This window comes from Amblyomma americanum, chromosome 7 (genome assembly GCF_052857255.1).
Source record: "Amblyomma americanum isolate KBUSLIRL-KWMA chromosome 7, ASM5285725v1, whole genome shotgun sequence".
In the NCBI taxonomy this organism is placed as follows: Eukaryota; Metazoa; Arthropoda; class Arachnida; order Ixodida; family Ixodidae; genus Amblyomma; species Amblyomma americanum.
In genome coordinates, this window is record NC_135503.1 from 56,095,605 (window position 1) to 56,111,674 (window position 16,070).

Consider the following 16,070-nt stretch of genomic DNA (forward strand, 5'->3'; position numbering starts at 1 on the left):
CCCAACTCAGAAACGTTTTCGAAGCAACTCGGCGTGCATTCGTTACCTACGCACCGCTTCGCAGAATCATGGCAGCGGGCGGCGACACATCAAAGTTTGAAACTTTGGTCGGAAATATATCGCTCCTACTGCCCGAAGACGTTATCCTTCTGGACGTTCCAGAACCCAGCCTGTCCACTCGGGGTTTCGTGCGGAATTTTTTTCGGGCTGTGAGCTTCGAGTTTGACGTAAGTACGGCAATGCGGCGTCGAGGCGTGCCGATCATGCGAGACGACCTGCGAGGCGATCGAAGAGATGAGATGCGCTTCGCCAACGAGACAGCCCTGTACGTAGCGCCTGCGTTCATCCTGCTAAGCGCGAACACCACCGGTCCGATGCTTGCTGACGCCCCTGTGATAGCTTCTCGACTGGCAGCTCTTATGTGGAATCAAGTTGTCTACGAAAACACCTGGTCTCCACAGACAAGAAAAGCCATCGGGCTGCAAAGGTGATTTAAAATTTACTCGCGAAGTAAATACAACCTTAGCGAAGCACGGCTGGTTTCTGACGGGGCCTTCCTTGATTTGTGCTTTATGTAAAACCAATTGCTGGGCTAGTTAATTGTCATATGTTACGCATGCAACGTGGCTTTTACCAAAGAAGGGTCGTTGGAACCTCTTGGCTGCGATTTGTTCACGCGATATAGACAGCGACGGAGCAGCTTTTAAATGAAAACTGTTGAATGAAAGCCGCTAAAGGAAATCTAGCAATTGACAACGCTCACTGGTTTCACCAGTAGCCCCATGTTCAACTGTGGCTGTGGGCGCTTATGCGCGTAAGCTTTCACCACACATGCTAGGTGATGTAGTCTATATTATGTATGTCTTCTTCGCCCTTAAACTCAGGAGATTTTGTCATGAAAAGGGCTACCGTGAACTTTTATCGATATGGACAGATAGGCAGTGCCATTTGAAGGAATAGCATGCGAGTGCTTAGGTCAACTTTGCGTTGCGGTCAGTACATATCGGTTATATAACGAAATGATTTGCCTTAAAGGAGTAGAGGCACCAAATTTTTGTTTCCTTTTTTTCTTTTTTAATATGATGCAGTAGACGTTAACATACGTGGATCGCCCCGGGGTATTCGCCTGCTAAATAATTTAGTTGAATTTCTTCTCGATACTGTTTCGGTTTCGTTTTCAGTCGAACGATGTCTGTGGCGTGTAGTTGATGTTGAGGTTACTTGAGGAAATAAAAAAAACGGCTGTATAACTGCTGATACGTCATTATCATTTCAGTTCGTGAAGCAAGCTGTTTTAAGTGTTGTAGTGAAGTGAAACCACGCATCTGCGATTATATTTTAGTTTTTTTTGTGGCTCACTTGACCTGCAATTCAACTACACGTCACAGTCATCGTTCGGTCGATATGACACAGAAACGGGAAAAAAGCATCCAGAAGAAATTCAATTATAAACTATTTATTGGTCGTAGGCCAATTCCACGTGCTGAACCATGCATATTAATGGCTAGCGCATCATACGAAAGAAGGAAACATGCAAGTAAAATTAGTGTGTGTAGTTGTTTAAAGAAGTGTGTGCGTCAAAGTTATGGTTGTGTGTTTTTTAAATGTCGCGCAAGGCAGTTTACTGCGTTGCCACTTAACGTGCAAAGCTGCGCAAGCAACGCAAGTAGGGCGCCCGCAAAAGCATGTCACTCCGCTCAGTATCACTCGCAGTTTTCGAAGGCCCGATGTGGGTTTTGATAAAAACATGGAAAGTTATAAAGAGACGTACTTGGCATACGAATCATGTACGAGGCATGCAGACGTTACATTATCGAGCAGTGTGATATTAACTTCAAGCGACGGTCAATAACTTTTTGGGCGGGCATGAAGACAGAGCCACCAGGCGCGCCAGCCTTGTATCGAATGTCACTCTTACTTCTCGAGGTCCTGGTCAGTGCCAGGACGAAAACATGGTAGTAGGTAAAACAATGTGCAGGATGTTGCCAGTCTTGGTACTTGAGCTTTGTCGCAAGGAAATACGCTTGCCGGTTGTCTGTGCATTTGGAAACGAATCCTCGGGAGCGGACGTAGACAACGCAACGGGGAGCGCTAGCTTCGCACCTATATGTATGAACTGAGCGTGCTATCCATGGGTAACCATGCGAGCTTTCTTGCGCTTTGTAAGTATTTTGATTTATTTGATCTCTCGTATTTCTTTGCTTTTGTTGTCAACAGTCGAATTGTCGGTACCATTTCAAGTTCTAGCTAGGTCAGGGAAAGTGAAGCCTAAGAAAGGGACGCCTAAGCCTAAGAAAGGGAAAGTGAAGCCTAAGAATAGTGCGATGTAATCACTGCTTCACGGTTTCAGTTCATTACGGTTGTCTGCCAGTCTGACCCAAGGCTCAGAACAAGAACACACGAAGAAGCAGCTAATAATGTTTTTGTACGCTTCACCTTACTGAAAATAAACTTTACATCATAGTCCCCTTTTGGACTCTGTAACCGAAATAGACACAACATGAAAGAAGAGATGAGAGGGCATTTTACTGGGTGTAGGGAAATTCCATATGTCGTTTTATCTTGTGTAACGTAGTGTGCATCATTAGGATAAAAAAAACAACCTAACATAACTGTCTGTACTCTCTCAAAGTACACTGAGGTCGAACACTCTCTTCTAAACACTGCTCGCATTAACCATTAAACAGCAACTCGCCAAAATGCACTGTCATGAATCTTTTTATTAAAAATAATACGTCCCGATCTTCATTTTTTCCACAAGTAGTCTGAAGTTGGAATCAATTGCACACATCGATTACAGCTCAGCTAACCGTGGTCAAATCACGCTGGCCTTGAGAGCTCTGTTCTTACATTTCTTTGGGAATGAATCTGTTATGTTCATTTTTTTGCTGCAGTGCTTTCTCCCAATGTATATACAAGATGCAAGTGTCATTCTTGTTTTATCACTTGATTCCTCCTTTGTCTATGCCACATGGGTTGCATGTGTATCATCCTATTGATGAAGCTTCATACTGTATACCAATGAAAGTATACTTGTGTTTGCCACACGTTTTTTTTCCCCGTTTCTTTAATTTCTTTGAAACTCCAAAAAGGGATCAACAGCATTGCGAAATAAAATTTAAAAAAATATTCATAGCGGCGGATAGCCAAGTATGTTGCAGTGCCCTAGGCCCTCATGTGGCTACGAGGCCGTTGATAAACTTGCACACCCATCTCTGTCGTGCTCTGAATTCGAGTTTCTTTGCAGGCGCTGCGTCGAGAGCTCGGTTTCGAGGCTGAGCAGGTTCCAACTTAAGATTGTTGACGCGTCCACGATTGGTCTGCACATCGCTGCCGCGGCTGCTGTGGGGGCGCTGTCCTCCCCATCGTCCACAGGCCCAGCAGCTGCCGACTGGCACACACCTAAAGCTGCTTGGAGCCTCGACAAGATGTCCGACGCGCAGTTCTTCTATCTACGCTACGCCTACTTCCGGTGCAGCGTCGACAAGGATGCCCGGCTCTTTGTAAATGAACCTCTCAAGCTGAACACCGATTTCGCCACCGCCTTTGGGTGCCGTGCCTCCGAACGCGCACCCAGTAGTCCGGACTGTGCGAACTTCACGCAGATGTAGACGCGGCCGCTCTATGCGTACCATTCCACCAAGCCTGGATAATTATTTTGTCAGATTTATTTGTAACTTTGTTTTGCGATTTCCATTCATGGAAACCGCGTGTTTGAGCTGCCTTTTGTGAAGTGAAGCCAGAATAACCATAGTTTTGCTAAGCTTGCTCGCACTTATCACTTCATAGACATTAATAGACGTAACTGACGAAATAAACATGCAATTACTACGCGCTGTTGGTGAGTGTGATGCACGCGTTCTCACGAGCAGATATGCATTTGCGGGAGCGTACTGTCAATGTGGTGTGGTGCCTAATCAAATTATCGTTATCTGCTTTCTGGACTAATGTGCCCCACTGCATCCATCTGCCATAATTGCAGCCCTTTACATAAGGACTGAAGGTGCATAACGCAGAATGAATGCAGCTTATTGTGTACGCAGTTCCTGGTTAAGCCACAGATGGAGACATTGCTGAACCTTCAATGTTGACTTTTTCAGTGATCCTGTGAAGAGTCAGCACTGCGTTCTTGGTCACTCGCCTTTAATGCGCGTTTTCTTTTCGGTTGACTGAATATTGCTTTTAACCTCTGAGGCAAATATGTTTCTGGTGGGTGTCGTTACGCAAGTTGATTTTCTCAAGTAGGCTACAACAAGCGGCTATCGGAAGGACTCGATATTTGGTACGTCGTAAACTAACGGGGATTATTGATCATTTGAAATCGGGAGACTTTTGTAAAAGATTTCTTTGATCTCCCCTTGCTGGTTCGATGAAAATCGTCCTTTTAAGGTAGCGAGCACATGTTGACAATAAGGGTATGCGCTAGTGGCGTTTATTTTCGATGGTTTTTAATGTAACACCCACAAATATGAACCAATTGATTTTGACGATTTCAAACTGCTGCATTGGAGTGTTCTGAAACTCGTTTCCCATAAGTGCGAAGGACCACAACCTACTTGATCAAAACTAGGTGTAAAAACCTTGTTTTTCATTTACGCCTTCGGAATCATTAGTTTGGGTAGTACTGCCAGCTGAAATACGCCTTACGCAATAAATGAGGTTAAGATTAAATTTGGTCAGTATTATACATTACCACGTTCTAATGACAAGGATGCTAGTTTCACTGAGATCTGAGGTTCTATGAGCTAGACACCGAGGCTGGACAAGCGCATTTTTGAAACGAGACGTTTTTTTATGAACCCAGTTTTTGCGCATATTGCAAGGCTGCGCCATAATCAATATATTCACAGATTCCTCCCCGGGACGTTTGTAGTTTCCTGCTATCTTCAAAACTCAAACCATTTAATTTGATATGGCAGTCTTAACTATATGATTCGAGCGCGAGACTAACTTTTAAAAGCAAGATTTTGGTAGGCATCGAAAGATTAGGACCATTCTCATCGATAGGTTAATAACAGTATCTTTGAATATTCCCCGTATGATTCACAATAAGAACGATGCCAAAAAAACGTGGCCTTGAGAGGTAAAAAAAAATTGGCAGTGTTTCAACGTGTAGTTACGTCGAGTAGACGTGCTAAAATGTGTTTAGTCTTTTTGGCTTATGGTTTTGCTTTGCCGCGTCGTCGGCACTCTGGCAACAATATTAGTTGGATAGTAGTACTACGTGATGAAGACGACGATGTGCAATGGACAGCGCAAGCGTGGGCTGCAGTTGAACGCGAGGAGTGATCGGCTGCGGAGATAGCATAGTCACTTCTGCTTCCGGCCACGGTGGTGAGAGGAACACGTGGCTGGCTGGTTCTTCGCGAGCGGTGATAACGGCCGATGCCGGCCGCTGAGCGTTTTTTTTTTTGGACGGTTTGAAAACTACACGATTGTACAGCCCCTTCTGCCTACCGGAGAATGACTGAAACAATGGCTGTTCTTCCCTGCGACACCGCCGGAAGGCCTTACAGGATATATTTCCATCAGCCGATGAAAGAAGCCGGCGTCATCGAACAGGTGGGCAGCTATCGGGAACCTGCGCTGCCAAGGTGGCACTGCAATTGTTGCATTCGGTGACTAGAAATTGCTTTTGTCAGCCGCTTGGGCCGCTGCAAACGCGAGAACACATTCTGCGCGATTAGATACCCGCGTTTGGCTGACAGCATTTGTTGCCTAGCTTCTATCGGCGTAGCCCACATAACTGACGCACGGCACGTACGCCTTTGACAGAGCGCGGAGGCTGACGCCAATAAACGCCTGAAGGTGGCGCTGAAAAGTACTAAGAGTACTATCCAAAACTGCTTGCTCTTCTCGCTAGGCAGTGTGTTATGGCGCTGCAGTCGGCACCGCAAACTTCAGCGCAAGTTCCCCATGGAGCACACCAGACGTAGCGCGCCTCGTTAGTAAACTTCCGTAGCGAAGAGGCCAAGAGAAAGTTGCTAGACGTCGGGCATATCATTGTTAAAGGGAAGACGCGTAGTTTTTGCCACTGAAAGGCACGAAGTGCGGCTGAAGCTGAATTGGTGCGCTTTCAACGTGAGCAACTGAAGTCTGAGCCGGGCGTTCGCTGGGTGCGTCTAAGTGAAAGATATCTCGAGCGATAGATCGAAGACGGGTGGGTTTTAAAACGCTGACGACTACTCGGATTGTGCGGCTTGTTCTACGAGAAGGTGCGAGCCTCGAGCGCCTACCACGTCAGATGCGTATCGGAAACGGGACAGTGTTAGTCGTCGTGCCTGGGCGTGCGCCGATATGTCTCCGCTGCAGCAACGCAGGCCACATTAGGCGTGACTGCAAGGTGCCCAAGTGTAGCGAGTGCCACGCATACGCCCACGAAGAAGCTGAATGCACGAAGTTGTGCACCCGCGTTGATGTGCAAGGAACACTGGGCGAAAATAGCGAAGTGCGTATGGACGAGGATGAAGCTCAGCAGGCCATCTCCAAACCAGTGGTCCAGACCCCAGCGACCGCATCGAAGTGCGATGACAAGAAGGTGACATGGCAGGGACTCTTGAATCAACGCTCAGCCCACCTGATTCGGCAATCACGTGCACTGCTACCAATTAACAGCTGGATATCCCCCGGCCCGCTGAAAAATGCATCGGGGAATCCAAGGAGGCCCAACCTGCTGCTGCTAAACGGCGCCACGACGACGTCACTGCAACGAGCGAGTAGCAAAGACTAGCTCCGTTTAGAACGCCAATGGGACGCCGGGAAGGTGAAAAAGCAGCGTGTCACCAGCGGAAAACGATCGTCGTCGCTTTCTCGCGACCAACTGAAGGTCCTAATAATGGCGGGACTGCACTACACCGCGCGACGTGCGCGCAAAGGTAAGCGCCGTACCGGTGGCATGGTCTTGCTAAGCGATGGCGACTTTTGAAAGACACCTCGTCGTAGCTCCGCTCAATGTCAGAAGTCTTGCATCTTGGAGGAGGCAAAATCAGCTATTACGACTCGCTACTGAGCAGGAATTGGATATTGGTGCGTCCGTTCAGCAGCCGACACGATGTTTGCGTGTCGCATGAGGTGGGTACTTCGGCAGGTCGCATTCTTTTTATTTGCCAGTCCCTGGGAGCGACTGTGGAAAGAGTTCAAACTTGCGATTTCGGTAGTCTCATTGTCTGCGACACCACATTTGCTGGTTTGGAATTGCGTGTCGTCTATATTTACGCTACCCGCCGCGGTGGCTCAGCGGTTGGGGCGCTCGGCTACTAATCCTGAGTTCGCTGGTTCGAAGCCGACCGCGGGGGCGGCGTTTTTATGGAGGCAAAACGCTAAGGCGCCCGTGTGCTGTGCGATGTCAGTGCACGTTAAAGATCCCAAGGTGGTCGAAATTATTCCGGAGCCCTCTACTACGGCACTTCTTTCCTTGCTTCTTTCACTCCCTCCTTTATCCCTTCCCTTACGGCGCGGTTCCGGTGTCCGCCGATATGTGAGACAGATACTGCGCCATTTCTTTTCCCTCAAAACTAATTATTATTATTAGTATTATATTTACGCGCAGACTAATACGGAGAGCGGAACTTATACCATTCTGCGGCGAATACCGCGTACAACCAGTGCCATTTAGTGACCGCTGTCTTGTTGTCTTCCGTGCAGGAAAAAGAAAAGGAACGAAAAGCAAATTTGTGTGGGAAAAGTGGAAACTTAATGAAAAGCAGCTGAAAATTGACATCTTTATGGAACGTGTAGCGTCGGCGACGCACGAATAGCAACCATCGGACAACGAACTCCTTGCAGTGAAGTGGGAAAGACAATGGAAAGGAAAGCCATTGAACGATCGCACGATATAAAGAAAAAGCTAAGAGCGAAGGAAAATATGCTTAGAGATGACTTAGTTTTTGATAACGCAAGAGGGCTACCAGCCGGGCGCGTGCACGGAAGAAATTCCCTTCGTTAAGCAGAAACTAGAGGCAATAGATAAGGAGCGGTATCAAAGAGCGATCGTCATGGCGGGGGCTCAGCGCCTGATAGCGGGCGAAATGCCCACGAAACGTGCTCTCGGTTTGAAAAAGAGGCACGCCCACAAGAATTATAGTGACAGCGAGCCATATTGGAAATACGAAGTCGAAGTGCGTGAGAAGGCCGACAGGCTAAAGTCTTCAGTTGGTCTATTTTCTCGCGTGCCACAATTTGCAACATATTTTTTGTAAGCAAGGTTTGGTATGTTTCACAAACAATTCATTGTTCTTTCGTCAGTGTGCAGAAGTTGCACCGGATTTGAGGACGCATTTGGTAACGGATGCGGTGAACCAATCTGTTACATCGTGTTTAGCGCATTTGTATTTGCGCCAGTTAGTTAATCGAGTTATGTTTTTTTTTTTTCGTGACGTGAATAACCCCCTTTCTGCGAACTGCATGTCTGGTTTGGTTGGGCAGGGTCTTGCCAGGCTTAGCTGTTAGTTCGGCAACTATGCAAGGGAGCATTTTTGGCTTCCTTAAATGTACATGGCATGCGGCGTCTTGCACGCGCGATTTTCAATGAAATAGTTGTCAGCTGTGTTGCGAAAGAAACTTAAGTACCTGTGGGATGTCTTTCTTCTGGATCCATTGTACACGTCTTTGTACTGCACAGGTTCATGGCAGTAAGTTCTCAAACGATTGAAAGGCATGGTCGTACCAGGTGGAGTTAAATTTTCTTCTTTAAGCTTCATACGAACACTCTTTTAGTCAAGATAGATAAATTTAATAAAACGAAGGAAAAGAGGTCGGCCAAAAATATTGATATCTGGCCTGCTACTCTGCACTGGGGAAGGGTAGGAGAAAGAGGGTGCTGATGGGTCAACTCAAGGCATTTCTAGAAAAGGTGTTTTTCAAGTGCCTTGCGGAAAATGTTTGTTTCATATGCCGAAAGCCAGAAACTGTTGAATACGTTCTCTTAGATTGTTTTAGAAGCCTTTATATTTTGGGTCATTCTCCAACGCGCGGTTAAGAAAGACTTACCGGTGGATACTTTCGGAATCATTTTTCCCGTTGGCAATGAAGACGGGGTTCCTTTTGGCATGATCATGGTATTGGACCTATACACAGTATTTGGCGATCTAGGATGGCGGTCAGCCGCGCAGACATTGATGCGAGGCCGATAAGAGAATATTTTCGTGAATCTGTTGGCAGAGTTATTGAAGGCTACAAGATAACAAGAACCAGGACCTGAGTGGCTTCCGAGAATTGGAGTGTTGTTATAAATGCGGGAATTTTAATGTGGTCGCGTAACCCCAGTTGCTGGTTTAGGTTGGTTTATGGGAGTTTAACATCCCAAAGCGACTCAGGCTATAAGAGACGCCGTAGTGAAGGGCTCCGGAAATTTCGACCACCTGGGTTTCTTTAACGTGCACTGACATCGCAAAGTACATGGGCCTCTAGAATATCTCCTCCATCGAAATTCGACCGCCGTGGCCGGGATCGAACCCGCGTCTTTCGGGCCAGCAGCCGAGTGCCATAACTGCTCAGCCACCGTGGCGGTTATAACACAGTTGCGGGTGCCGAGTTTTTAGTATATGTGTCGTGTTCTTCGCGCGGATTTTTCTTTTTTGTAGAGTGACGTGTTGAAGTCGGTATGCAATAAAGAAAATAAAAAAGGCGGAAATAGCATATTCCTCTCGTGCAGTGGCCAGCGAAGCTGACCTGTTCGCGCCACCGCAGGGTTCGAATCTCAGTCGCGGAAATATTTTATTTATTTATGGTTTGTCCAAGGTCAACCTTAACGTCAAGCTTCACACAAAAATTGTGAGCCGGTTATACCTCCTGAAGCAAAGTTTTCGCGCAGAAATGTAATACTGGTGTCTCCATCACCAGAAGATTAACAAGTAAACCGTGTGCGTCGCCTCTTTAAGTGCGGATCTCGGAGGCCAGGTTAACCGTCGTTCATTTCAAAGCCGTCATCATGGACTCATTATTTTTTTTTTTTTTTGGCGTAGAGGCCATGTGTTTCAATCGAGTGGCGAGAGCGATTTGAAATGCATTTTTCTCAGCAATAAATGTATCTCTTCTTGCCGGACAAACATTGATATGCTCAGAAAAAGCCAGAGAATTCATTTTTAGCGAGAATTAGATCCTCTCACCTGAATTCCTGTTGAGCGATGGCCCTTGGACTCTGGGCTCAACTCGACGTTCTATTACAAATATCTCTGCCGCTTAAAAGCTGCTGCATCAGTAAATTGCTGTAAAATGCTACAATTTTACCACCAAGATTTAGACGCTAGTCAAAATGAAACTCGCGCTTCTAAGCAGCGTCAAGGATCATATCTTTCGCTGCCAGTGGACATGACAGGTGTTGGGTATTAATGTGTGTTCTGCGCCATGGAGTTCTGCACAAAACAAGTTGCATACGGGATCGAATACGAGGAAGCGTGGCCATCTTTCAAACAACTTTGCAGGATCATTTCTGTTGGCATTTGAATTCACTGTTTTCCAGAAGGCCTCCTTTTTTAGTGCACGTGACAAAAAAAAAAGTGCGCGCAATAGACATAGACGCATTTCCCTACGTAGCGCGAGTTGACAGTTTGAGTTTTGACTAGCGCGAATTGGGCAGATCAATCTTGGGAATACTGTCAACATTCCTTGAGAAAGCAAACTAGTTACGGGAGAACTTATACTAACCTTGCAAAGAACTTAAAACGCCGGCTGAATTCTCCGTTTTTCGAATAAAGAGTTTCTCTCTTCCTTGAACTGCGTGAAAAGTTCAAGGAAGAAGAAGCAGGTAGTAAAAAGGAGGCCAGTTTCAAGCGCTTTCTCGGACCGATCTTGACGAACAAGAGCGCCGTTACTTTCGCGTTGACAGAGACAGAAGCGGGGCCTGTATCGGAGATGCCAGACAGGCGGAGGTTTGTACCCACGAGGTTAGTCGGCAGTGAACACAAACCGTGTGTGCAGTGGCCATATTCGGTATTTGCAATATGTTTCTACACAGAAGACAGACTGGCACCTGCAGAAATATCACCCGGAGCAGTATCTTCAAAGATTTTTCCACTTTTACTTCTGATTACTTCAGCTCATGGCACCTGAGAGAAATGTAGAAGGCAAAGATTTTCGTCAAAGGTGCCACGCAATCTCATTAGTTTTGCCCCTCCGAGATATTTTGTCCACTCTAAGTGTCCAGGACCACTCCACCTTAGCTTGGCTTTTGCCGGGGCAATGAAATCGATGGAATTTGCTACATGTTGAAAAAACTGAGAGTGTATCAACGTATCAACCTGTCCGACCACTGTTGGTGCAATGTTTCCTACGATATTCGGATTCAGCAGGTGTCCCAATGTCCCAAAGAACACAAAAAGGGTGGGCGGAAGGGGGGGGGGGGCGGCATAGCGCGGGAAATGAGGCATAGTTAGCCGACGACATACAGAGCGCTGTCACCCCCCCCCCCCCCCCCTCCTATTTTGATGTTTTGACGAATGTGTACCAACTCGTAGAATTCGCGGCATAATCTTTACACAACATGACTTATAGGATTTCAACTGTGACGTGTTCGTGAATGCTCCATTCTTTTGCGCTATACACTTACAAGAACCACTGTAACATTTGCGAAAACGCCGACCTAACGTAAACAATTTTCCTGAACAGCTTCCCGGATGTGAAATCTGGTCCGGTCAAAGCAGCGTAGCGTTCTATGTCGGTGCACAAAAAGAAAAAAAAAACGCGGAGTACAGTTCGATCCTTGCTTTGCGGGGGAAAATTCCTTCGATGACAGTAGTGGCTGATCAGTAAATTTAGGGATTGGAATCTACCATGGGACTTGGGCAGCACACCCTGCTCCTATAAAGGAGTGCGCTATATAGAGGACAGCTGACTTCTCTTTTTTTCTCCTCCATAGGCTTATTCGTGTTTAGAGTGTATTTATATAAACTCACTTTGTGATAGCTAGATGTCACTAAGAGCGTATTTCGGTCTTGAAGCGACTACCGTCTTGGCTTTAAAGCCATGGCTGGCGTCTACTTTGTTACGAGTGGTTTCGGGGCGTGGTAGAGTAGCGCTTTGTGACACCGGCTGCACGTCAGTATGAGTCATGAACAGCGAATGCTGTAATAGCTTTGTACAAGCTATATAGTTGGAGCAGTTTGTTTTGAGGGGTATAAAGGCAGGCCTGCAACGTGTTACGCGTTAGGTAGGCACGGCCACACCGTACCCCAAAGTGCGATTAAGGTGTCCACTGACACAGGGAGCCAGTTATGCGCTTTTCCTTTCCTCAAAGCCAACGGAGGGTTTAGACTGCGAATGAGACAACACTGGGAACTAGACTATTTGCTTCGTGCAAGTGGGCCCTGTAGTCCGTGAAGTATGCCGGGAACGCGATCGGACCGAAGACCCCAAGCGGAAGAAGACAAGAGTACGTACGCGAGCATATAGACATCAAAACGGGCCTGTGACACACCCAACCGAGCAGTCGCCTGCGAATGTCAAAATGGGCCAGCTACTCCAGACCTCTCGGCTGCTAATGCCAATAAGCTCTCGCTTTTCACTGCGCTGAGCCGGTAAGGTGAGATCTAATAATCTTTCTTTTAAAAAACAGCATGTTCGTTTACTGGCACTAATGATCTAATAATCTTTCTTTTAAAGAACAGCATGTTCGTTTACTGGCACTAATGTACCCCCTCCCTCCCACGTCGTTGATGAGGCCACCGATGAGGGAAGTCTAGAGGTACGAAAAAAGTGTGTGGTTGACCCAATGAAGGCTATACGACATGGCCGCAACGTGGTCCACTTGTGCTTGTCGTGCGGTGCTGGGATGAAACGATGCAGTGTTGTTGTTGTTGCGTTAGTGATGTGGCACATCTTAACGAAAGATTCTCGCGTCTTCTTTGTTAGCTAACATGTGCGCCTTGCGCAATTTCCAATGATAGGCTAGTTAGTAGTGATCCGGAGTGTAAAAAACGAGCTTATAATTGCTTTTGCCACTTCCAACGTCCAACGTGGGCTAATAAGCATCTCGTGTTTAGCGTTGCTCTCAGGATAGTCAGTTTAATTTTTGCTTTTTAATTCCGACTGTGGTATGTCAAACCTTCGAAGCGCACTTGCTGGCTTGCGAAATCGGTGAATTAAATGAGCGGAGATGCGACTTCGAACTTCCGTTTGACAGGTCGCGCCAGTTTTACTTTCCTTAATTGTCTGAACATTTGATACATTTCGAAGTAACGCAAATGTACATGGTCGGGAACGGTTCTTAGTGTTGTTTAATTGAACGCGCACGATTGCGGCTCCTCGAGAGGAACCTATTCGCTAAGACGTCTTCCGTAGTTTCGCTGTCTAGCGAAACTACGGAAGATTACTCGGCCCGAGTGGCGAACAGAAAATGACGAGGCCACCTGCCGGCGGCTGCGATAAACGAGGAAGGTTGTTTGTATAGCGAGCATAAATCTTTAGTCAGTATTCGACGTGTCTTTCCGCGAGTAACGAGAGAGCGTTGCGAGCAAGACATTGTCTAATTCTGAAGTCAGCTCGCAGCGGCCTAGGCAGTGATGACGACCTTTAGAATAGCTAGGCGTTGCTGTTGTTAGCCTCCGGAGGAATGGCCCATACCCACAGCGGGCGATTGGCCAGGGTGCCTTGCATATTCAAGCATTAGGAACAATTAAGATTGACGCAGGTGAAGTTTTGTTGTAATAGAAAATTTTCAGATAAATATAACTAACAAAGGAATCTCCCTGACGCAACGATGTAATTATGAAGATAATCGCACTATGGTTTTAGCACATATCCCCTGGCGCTTGCCCCAAATGAGAGAAGGACCTGAATAGTAAGTGGAGCCCTAATCGAGCGAGGGGAATCTTCATACGAAGTATACGCAGAGAAACGGAACAGTTCTCAGGAGAGGCGAAAGTAATCAAGTGAGGCGTGCGCGCTAATCACCGGGCGATCTCATCGTCATTGTTGCGGCAAAGCATGCGCATCGCGATTTGCTTTTGCGACACGTATAACACTATTACCAGAGGCGCGGATAAAACCCCAAGAGAAAACTGTTTGCAAAACATGAACAGCTGCTGTGGCAACAGGGTTTGAAGCCTCAGCTGGTGTTGGACCAAGAAATCCCGACCAGTCATTGTTTTCTTTGAATACGGAGGATGGCAGTAGACTGATGTAGAAGCAAAGTGATCGAAACAGTTTTATCCAGGGAGGAAAAATATATTCAACGTCATCACCTAACCGGGAGATATGCTACAAGTTCTACAAGTTTACCCGAAAGACTTTATTAGGAATCCGAAAGTGAGATTCCGTATAATTAATGAACTGACTGACGTCTAGGTTACTTTGCATTTATAAAGCGTCGATTGCACGCCTATGTTAGCGCTAAAGCCAAAATCAGTAGGCTGGACTTGTTTGCGTGAAAATGTACAAAAGAGCCTTTTGAAGCAATTTGAAGACTGCCGGTAATATTTAACATAAAGCCAATTGTTACCATTGGGCAATAAGAATTCGTTTGGCAGTCTTTGGGAAGACAACCGAAATGAAGGCTTTGTCATTTTGTCTGCTTGCTGTCGCCATTTTCTGCTCTTTATCGGAGTGAGTATAACGTTTTGCACAGCATACTTTGCATTGATAGAACCGGGTTCTAGGAGTTTCAAATTCTTTATTACACTGCCTTTCGAGCCACACTTTGAATACAGGATGCTTTAAGGAGCGAGAGTGGTAGCTTGGGGCCTGAAATTTTTCAAGAAGTACAATCACTTTCCGTAACTACCTTAGAGGTAAAAAAAAAAAAACTCCTGCTGTACGTATACGAGACAGGCCCCTTACATAGCGTTCCATAAGTTGACCCTCACTATGAAGTATACTTGGATAGCTGCACCATAATTAACACGATTATCCAAGTCGAGATGTGAACTCATAACAAACTTCCTAGCTGTGCTCCATATCTGAGGAAGATGGTCTTCGAAGCAGTTGTCAGAATCTGCTTGCAAACCTTCTTATAGGACAGCATGTTGACCAATGCAACTTCATCGATTCGCTATTCGCCTTTGTTTTTAAAATCGTGCATGATGCTGATGATGCTGATACGGATCTGATGATGATGAGGATAATTTTTTTATGGAGCAAAACTTCTAAGTAGCCTTCGTACCAGAATACATTTCGGAAATTGCAGCACAAAAGGAAAGGAAATATATTCATGCGCTCCATCAATCTGGCATGATTTTCCGCAACGACCATTTGTTTCTGGGAGCGATAATTGATGCGTAAATGGGCTATTTCTCCGCACTTCTCTTCGCTTGAAGAGGTCACGAACGATGTCAAATTAGTCAAAATTTCTGCTCGATGCTTTGAGCAATAGCAGTGCGAAAAAACGCCATGCCGTAATTATTGAACAAAGAAGATAATTCGCTCGTACCGGTCGCACTGCCGTGTCCATATGACACATCATTTGTGGAATCAGCCTGGCAGTAGCGCGACGATGCTTATGACACGAATCTAGTCACATCAAACGCTCGCACTTTAAGGTGAAATTGGTGCTGCTTCATAGCGCCCGAACTGTCACCGGGCCATATGGACTGCCACCTTCGGCACTCGAAAAACGCGGGTTCGATCCCGGCCGGGGCGATCGAATTTCGATGGAGGCGAAATTATAGAGGCCCGTGTACTGTGCGATATCAGTGCACTGATATCCAAGGTAGTCCAAACGTCCGGAGACCTTCACTACGGTGTCCCTTTGCGGAGTCGCTTTGGGACGTTAAACCCCCGTAAACCTTCGGCACTGGCCTCTGTGCTTAAACAGTCAGCAGTGACAGTGAACTACAACCTTTGTCCGTAAAGTTCTGAGACTGAGTCCATTAAAAAATGCGTTTAACATTGAAAACATTTATGCAGCACCCCTTCGAAATTGTCTCTCTTGCAGTATATACACAGCTTCCAACGCTTGTTGAGGTCTTTGAAACAGTTGGAAAACGCTTCTTTTGTCAGGGCTGTCAGCTCCTTTCTCGTGGAATCTTGAATGGCCTCCACGCTACCCATTCAGAGACCTTTTAGGGCTCTCTTAGCACGAGTTAACAGGAAAAAATCGTAAGGGGAGAGGTCAGGCGAGTATGGCGGACTTGGAAGTA

The 16,070-nt window shown here is 46.4% G+C and overlaps 1 protein-coding gene and 1 long non-coding RNA gene across 6 annotated transcripts in view; both read left to right on the forward strand.

The window, feature by feature from the left end:
• The first annotated feature begins 408 nt into the window (after positions 1 to 408).
• On the forward strand, positions 409 to 4,383 carry LOC144097123 (uncharacterized). Its single transcript, XM_077629908.1, has 2 exons — positions 409 to 487; positions 3,248 to 4,383. The coding sequence occupies exons 1-2, from the start codon at positions 420 to 422 to the stop codon at positions 3,609 to 3,611; spliced, it is 432 nt and encodes a 143-aa protein (XP_077486034.1). The 5' UTR covers positions 409 to 419; the 3' UTR covers positions 3,612 to 4,383.
• A 1,868-nt stretch (positions 4,384 to 6,251) lies between these two features.
• The window catches only part of LOC144099164 (uncharacterized), a 35,274-nt gene continuing 25,455 nt past the window's right edge, over positions 6,252 to 16,070 (forward strand). For 2 of the 5 annotated variants that reach the window (XR_013307330.1, XR_013307333.1), the window contains exon 1: positions 6,935 to 7,071. This is a non-coding gene — a long non-coding RNA (uncharacterized LOC144099164). Of the gene's footprint in view, positions 6,876 to 6,934; positions 7,072 to 14,407; positions 14,539 to 16,070 lie in introns of those variants that run through there. The other 3 variants (XR_013307332.1, XR_013307331.1, XR_013307329.1) reach the window with 2 other exon arrangements.